The 8099-nt window shown below is 48.6% G+C and overlaps 1 protein-coding gene across 1 annotated transcript; it reads left to right on the plus strand.

The window, feature by feature from the left end:
• The first annotated feature begins 3661 nt into the window (after nt 1–3661).
• On the plus strand, nt 3662–4776 carry LOC125516932 (senescence-specific cysteine protease SAG39-like). The gene is made up of 2 exons (XM_048682189.1): nt 3662–4094; nt 4190–4776. The coding sequence occupies exons 1-2, from the start codon at nt 3662–3664 to the stop codon at nt 4774–4776; spliced, it is 1020 nt and encodes a 339-aa protein (XP_048538146.1).
• Nucleotides 4777–8099: the final 3323 nt, after the last annotated feature.

Raw genomic sequence — 8099 nt, forward strand, 5'->3', positions numbered from 1 at the left:
TGCCCCGGAGGGCCCTATGGGCTGAATATGGAGGGAGAACCATCCCCTAGGTGGGCTGGGCACCAAACCCCTAGGGCCCATGCGCCTAGGGTTTGGGGGAACCCTAAAGGGGGCGCCCCCCTTGGCTTGGGGGGCAAGCCTTCCCCCCTTGGCCGCCCCCCTCTAGATCCATCTGGAGGGGGCGGGCCCCCTTCTCCCTTGCCCTTATAAATAGAGGGGAGGTGGGAGGGCAGCCGCACCACATCCAAGGCGCAGCCCTCCCCTCCCCAACACCTCCTCCTCCTCCTCCTGCAACGCTTGGCGAAGCCCTGCCGGAGTACCACGCTTCTCCAACACCACCACGCCGTCGTGCTGCTGCTGGACGGAGTCTTCCCCAACCCCTCCCTCTCTCCTTGCTGGATCAAGGCGTGGGAGACGTCATCGGGCTGCACGTGTGTTGAACATGGAGGCGCCGTTGTTCGGCGCTTAGATCGGATTCGGCCGCGATCTGAATCGCTTCGTGTACGACTGCTTCATCCGCGTTCTTGTAACGCTTCCGTTTCGTGATCTTCAAGGGTATGAAGATGCACTCCCCTCTCACTCTCGTTGCTAGTTTCTCCATAGATTTATCTAGGTGATGCGTAGAAAATTTTAAATTTCTGCAACGATCCCCAACACTCGATCCCAAGACCCCCTATTCTTTTGGTCGACAAATAATATCCCATCTTGTCAGGCGATATTTTGTCTTAACGTCGCCAGACTGCCAAAAAAATCGAGATCGATAGAAGTCTAATCTCTTGCATACCCCTTTGGGCACCTCAAAAAAAGACAGGAGGAACATCGGCATACTCGTTAGTACCGAATTTATCAATACGAGCCTTCCTCCGTAAGACATAAGCTTAACCTTCCAGTAGCTTAGTTTCTTCTCGAATCGATCCTCAATACATTTCCATTCTTTATTAATCAATTTCCTATGGTGAATTGGAATACCTAGATAACTGAAGGGCAAAGATCCCAGTTAACAACCGAATAGGTTCTTGTAATTGTCTTGGTCTTCTTTGGCAGTGCCAAAGCAGAACAATTCAATCTTGTTAAAATTGATCTTTAACCCCGATAATTGTTCAAAAAGGCATAATACCAGTTTCATATTTCTGGCTTTTGCGAGGTCGTTGTCGGTGTCAAAACCGGCGGATCTCGGGTAGGGGATCCCAAACTGTGCGTCTAGGCCGGATGGTAACAGGAGGCAAGGGACACGAAGTTTTACCCAGGTTCGGTCCCTCTTGATGGAGGTAAAACCCTACGTCCTGCTTGATTAACATTGATGATATGGGTAGTACAAGAGTAGATCTACCACGAGATCGGAGAGGCTAAACCCTAGAAGCTAGCCTATGGTATGATTGTTTTGTCCTACGGACTAAAACCCTCCGGTTTATATAAACACCGGAGAGGGTTAGGGTTACATAGAGTCGGTTACAATGGTAGGAGATCTACATATCCGTATCGCCAAGCTTGCCTTCCACGCCAAGGAAAGTCCCTTCTGGACACAGGACGAAGTCTTCAATCTTGTATCTTCATAATCCAGGAGTCCGGCTGAAGGTATAGTCCGGCTATCCGAACACCCCCTAATCCAGGACTCCCTCAGTCGTGCTCCATGAATATAATGGTGTCATCCGCATATTGTAGGATAGAGATTCCCCCATCAACCAAATGGGGAACCAGTCCACCTACCAAGCCCTTCTCCTTGGCCCGACCTATGAGAACTGTCAACATGTCTGCCACAATATTAAACAGTATCAGAGACATCGGGTCTCCTTGTCTCAGGCCTTTATGCGTTTGAAAGTAATGACCAATGTCATCATTCACCTTTATCCCAACACTACCTCTCTGGACAAAGGAATCCACATGATTCCTCCATGTCTCATTAAATCCTTTCATGCGCATGGCTTGCTGCAGAAAAGGCCATTTGACCTTGTCATAGGCCTTCTCAAAGTCCACTTTGAATATAACTCCATCGGGTTTCTTCGAGTGGATTTCATGTAAAGTTTCATGTAAGACAACTACCCCCTTTAGGATGTGTCTTACAGGCATGAAGGCAGTCTGACTTGGTTGCACCACCGAATGAGCAACCTTTGTCAGCCTGTTGGTGGCCACTTTCGTAAAGATCTTGAAACTCACATTCAATAGACAAATGGGCCTGAATTGCTCTATGCGGATGGCTTCCTCCTTCTTAGGCTGCCGAAATTTAAATGAAACATAGGCATAAGATCATCTTTCACAATATGCCAACCTTCCTTATAGAATTCTGTCGAGAACTCATCTGGTCCCGGTGCCTTATTCGGTTTCATTTGAGCGATCGCCTTAAACACCTCGTTCTCGGTAAAAGGTGCAGAAAGGGTCTCATTATCCCCTGACTGCAACTGAGGGATATCCTCCACCACACTCTCATCTAAAGTCACCGCGTTATCTATCGGTGGAAGAACAAACATCATCAATTGAGATAAGGGCTTTTTCCGCGCATTTCTATTGGTCAAGAAGTGATTGGAAGAGTGACATAGATGAGAATTGGGAATGATGGTGTTTTTTACCGTTTCTGGATTGTGACTTTTGCAGTGCGAGAGATATGAGAAGTTTTTTTTAAGTTGATATGAGAAGTTGATGGAGTTTCTTTTTACCGCTTGTGGGTCGTCATATTTGAATCCTCGGTCGCATTGAACAGTACCGTAGTTGCTGTGTCCTGGTTCGTAGCCCATGCGCGAGGCCGAGGCATGCAGACAGTTCCAAGCACTGCGTCCATGTCTTGGAGCGGCACAGGCCGAGCTGCCCACGCCGGCCGTGGCGGTCCATGTCTTCAGGCATCGAGAGGCGGTTGACGTGTAACAGGGACGACCGTGCGTGTCAGCGTCACCGTGACGCATAGCCACACGGTGCGTGAGCTCTGCTACATCTACGGGAGAATTACTACAGAAAGGAGGTTATGGGCTGACGTTGGCCCAATTAAATTCAGGAAGTGGCTCAGTTAAAACCACGAGGAGAAGAATCTACGGTGGAGAGAAGGACAAATCCTTCTGTAGAACCAGCCTGTAGTAGTTTTCCGTAAGGGTAGGATTTTTGATCTGAGTGTCCCGGAAGTACGTCGTCCGGCCATATAAAATTCTTGCACTTGCCGTACGCTTGGGGCTCACGCAGTCCATATAGAACAGAAAATAGAAGATGAGTGCCAAGGCATTTCGTGGATGGGGATTGAATTCTTGATATGATCTGGCTAGTTATTAAGCTGTCTTAATCAACTTCTACAAGCAGTTGTCACATCTAGTAATAGCTTTACATTGCTAGACTACAAGGATTCTTAGAAGTATTTTCCACACAGTGTTGTAAATCAACAGTCCGTTTGAAGTATCAAAATACGTTGTAATCACGAATACACGATTTAATTTTTCCTGTACTCACACCCAAAGCCTCGGCACAACAAGGGTCACTCTCATATGCAGATGAAAACGTACGCCACATGCACATAAATTTAAATTATGCCATCCGTCCACCACACGATACTTCACCGTATCATGTCCATATCCCTATATTATTTAAATACATGCATCCAGCTATAAGACACATTTCCATCAGCAGAACCAAAGAAGAGCACACACTGCACACTAATAGTTGCAAGCAGTTCATCAAACATACAATGGCCATTTCAAAAGCTCTGATGCTTGGCATCCTCGGATGCCTTTGCTTATGCAGTTCGGTCCTAGCAGCTCGCGAGCTAAGCGATGACTTGTCGATGGTGGCAAGGCACGAAAGTTGGATGGTGCAGTACAGCCGTGTGTATAAGGACGCCACTGAGAAGGCGCGGCGATTTGAGGTGTTCAAGGACAATGTCGGGTTCATCGAGTCATTTAACGCCGAGAACCGCAAGTTCTATTTGGGCATCAATCAGTTCACCGACCTCACCAACGAGGAGTTCAAGGCAACAAAGGCTAACAAGGGGTACAAACCGAGCTTGGAGAGGGTTCCTACCGGATTCAGGTATGAGAATGTCAGTTTTGATGCACTTCCGGCAACCGTAGACTGGAGGACCAAAGGTGCAGTCACTCCTGTCAAGGATCAAGGGGATTGTGGTAAGTATATTTAGGATAATAATGTACTATTGCATATATATTTCAATTTTTTGAATGACATCTTATAGTATCTACCAAAATATAAAATTTTGTAGGTTGTTGTTGGGCATTTTCTGCTGTCGCTGCTACGGAGGGCGTCATTAAGCTCAAAACTGGCAAGCTTATCTCACTGTCGGAGCAAGAGTTGGTGGATTGTGATGTCCATGGTGAAGACCAAGGTTGCGAAGGTGGGCTCATGGATGATGCCTTTAAGTTCATAATCAAGAACGGGGGTCTCACTACTGAGTCCAACTACCCGTATACTGCGGCAGATGACAAGTGCAAGAGTGGAACCAACGATGCCGCATCCATAAAAAGCTACGAGGATGTTCCAACCAACAATGAGGGAGCCCTCATGCAAGCCGTCGCAAGCCAACCTGTCTCGGTAGCTGTAGACGGAGGAGATATGACATTCCAATTTTACAAAGGTGGAGTGATGACAGGCTCATGTGGCACTGACCTAGATCATGGTATTGCAGCTATTGGTTATGGCAAGACCAGCGATGGTACAAAGTATTGGTTGTTGAAGAATTCATGGGGAACAACATGGGGCGAGAACGGATATTTAAGAATGGAGAAGGACATTCCTGACAAGAGAGGCATGTGTGGCCTTGCAATGGAGCCTTCTTACCCCACTGCATAGGAAGAACATCCTATGCCACGTATCTTCGTATGCACACAAAGATTAAATAATTGGATGCATCTACTTTTATTAAGTATAGTTTGTAACATGTATATGAATTATCTACAAACATATCTGTTGCACGATACTTTATATTTCATGAACACTATGTAAATTATGCCACATATACAGAGGTTGATGAAAAACTTGTGTTTTATATCCTTGGGAGATTTCACACTTGTAGAGTTGTAGCAGTTTATAAGTGAATTGCACTCTTGTGCCTTCATGCATGTACAATGCACTCTTTGAGTAATTTTTGTTTTTTACGACAATCTTGGATCTAGGTAAACAATGTGGAAAATGGCAGAGTTGATGTTAAAATTAAATTTGAAGCCTGATGGAGGAAATTGATGGATGTGAATTTGTAAATCTTGATGGACATAACTAGGATGGGACCTTCTCTCCCCAATCCCTGTTGACGTACTCTTCAATGCTTAACATCGACCTCTCTCCCAACCCCAATGTCAGTCGCCTTGATCTACACGATTACGGTCACTTTAGACCGCATGGGGAGTGTTGTGAAATGAGGGCACAAGAAGCCAGTCCAGGAGGAGGCTCCCTGGCTTCATGCCCGACCCAAAGAGTGCCATAGGCTAATGACACACCACAGTGGGCACTTTGGGGTCATCAAAGCTAGTAAGAGACTTCACAAAACTTGGCCAAAACATCAATATTGGGCTTAAGATGTGTTTACCTCCACCACTAACATGTGTAAACGTGCATGAGTATTTGTCTTGCATTTGATCTTTTGGATTTTGGATTTGCCCTCACATGACCAATCCCTTGGATCTATTCAGTTTTTGTGGTTGTGTAATGTGCTTTTGTTGGTGTGGTTTCACGGAGTTAGAATCTTTCATCAACACTATGGTGAAGATCTTGGGGTGTGATGGCCTGCACTTTTGGTATATCATCCCTGGCCCTAGTCCATTCATCACTCACCACTTGCCATCTTTTTTTGGATGCACGACTCGATGGTCTGTGAAGTTTTAGGAGTTACTTTGTATAGTTCCTTGGATCTACAAGTATTTGATATTGTAATGATATGGAGCCCAAGGAATGATTTGGTGCATAACAACCATCTCCCACTGATAAGGCCCATATTTCATGTGAGGTCACATGGGTAGACTCTTAACGGAAAGTTATCGATGGTACCATGTCGCCCCGCTCATCCTTGGGCCTTCATCCATTGTCCTTCATGGCCTAAGCCTCTAGACGGCTGAGCAGCACCCACAGTCGATGGATCTTTCATAGAGCCAGGCACGGCATGCAAGGTCATGTATGATACTCTGAGATTATAATGGAGTGGTCACAGTTTCATCGTACAAGTATCTATTCAACTATAAATGTCCCCCTCAAAGCATAAATTAGTGCGATAGGGTTGTGGTTGGAGACGACACTTGCTCATGCCCAAATTTTACTCCATCAACCTTTGGGGCCCTCAAATAGGGCTGCTGTTGGAGATGCTCTTGGATGCGAGTTCGCACAGTCATATCCTTCGCCCCACCTCTGCTCTCTTCCCCCTCTCATGTGCAGCGCACGTCCCGTTCGTGCCCGCGCACGCAGTAGATGTAGTACATTGTAGCAACTGGACTAGCCGGTTGCATCACCGCAATGCATGGCTGGCAACAGCTCACGTGCTCGCATCACTGCCTGTCACATGTTACCATCAACTCGTCGCATCGTCCTACTGGCTAGTTCCCTTTGACATGCGCTTCCGCACGCAGCATCACCGCCGGCCGATTCCAGCACCGCTAGCCAGACGCTTCCACGTTCGGAGCGTTGCCACCTCACTCCTCACACCAGCAGCTGGGGGCTCATAGCCACCGTCGCAGCCTCACAACTGCTTGCAAGTATGGGTGGATATGACGGAGGAGTGGGTGCGGATTGCAAAGTGCTGGGCTTGATTACCGATGCGCTACTTGCATCCATCGACGCCTAGGCTTGTAATAGCGCCCTCCACCTCACTTCACAGCAGCTACCTGGCGTCACGCATCAGCCGTTAGTCCTCCTCCCCCTCAGCATAGCACGGTCGACCCGCAGCCTTGCAGTGGTGGGAGCCGCGCTCATGCATACTACCATCCGGAGGATCCGACAGACCTCGTCGGAACAGTGGATGTGGCGGCGTGGGGGCTTGCCGGTTTAGTGCGTGGGGTGACGTCATCATCGGGGGATGCAGCATGAGAGAGGCAATGGAGCGACTGAGAGACATAGAAGATGAAAGGATAATGCAGGGCACCCCCCCTGTGGGGCTCACATGCTACGTGTCGCATGCCCACGGTGGGATGATGCACCGTGCGACGGGACGATCAAATTGAGTGGATCCGTCAACCTAACAGGAACATTCACATATCAAATTTGGTAGATCTATGGTGGGTGTACCGCTGGCTACACCCTACACTATAATGTGTGTAACAGCTTGTGCTAACTGATTGCAAGTTGCACCTGCCTGTTATTTTCAGGACTAAAACTACGTCGATTTCCCATGAAGAAAAAGCTGCCGTCATGATTGAAAAAAAAAAATTTGTGGAAAACTTTAAGCTTTATTCAAATGACATCGGCACCGACATGATTAGCCATCATGCTGGTCATGAAGAAACCGGGCGGGGAGTCCATCCAACAGTCGGTAACCCCAAGTGTGTTTGCATGTTTCGCACACAAGTGGGCCGGCAGGTTGAAAAATAAAAGACATGAAGCCATATCGAGCTACACGTATTCACATGCCCAAACTTGTGTACTTGTGCAAACTCGGACTCGTCGGTCGGTTGCTCGCCTGCGCGCTCGTAATTAAGGTGCGTGAGCGACAGAACCGTGTCCGAGTTCGAAATCGACTTGGCAACGGCGTTCACGTACCCATATGGTTATGGACTCGCGGGCAAATCGACCGATCGATCGTCATTGGGCCGCTACCAAGTCCTCGAGCTCAGCTTCCGGGCCGACGCCACGCGCAGGTCTCGATCGATTTCGCCGGCGATCGAGCGGAGACATCGCCGCCGTCGGCCGAGGAGATCGATCGATCGATCGATGTCGAGCGTGCGCCTGATCCTGCAGCGCGGGTGCACGGCGGCAGAGGACGCGTACCTTGAGCGGCTCGCGAGGGAGAAGGGCTTCGGCAACTCCTCGATGTCTCGATTCGGCCGAGGAGGTAGATCGATGTCCACCATGCGCCTGAGGCTGAGGCTGCTGTGGACAGCCGAGGAAGACGCGCGCCTGGAGCGGCTCGCGAGGGAAAACGGCTTCCGCCACTGGAGCCGGGTGGCGCGCCGGATGCCGGGCCGCTCCCGCAG

This window comes from Triticum urartu, chromosome 6 (assembly GCF_003073215.2).
Source record: "Triticum urartu cultivar G1812 chromosome 6, Tu2.1, whole genome shotgun sequence".
NCBI classification, from domain to species: Eukaryota; Viridiplantae; Streptophyta; class Magnoliopsida; order Poales; family Poaceae; genus Triticum; species Triticum urartu.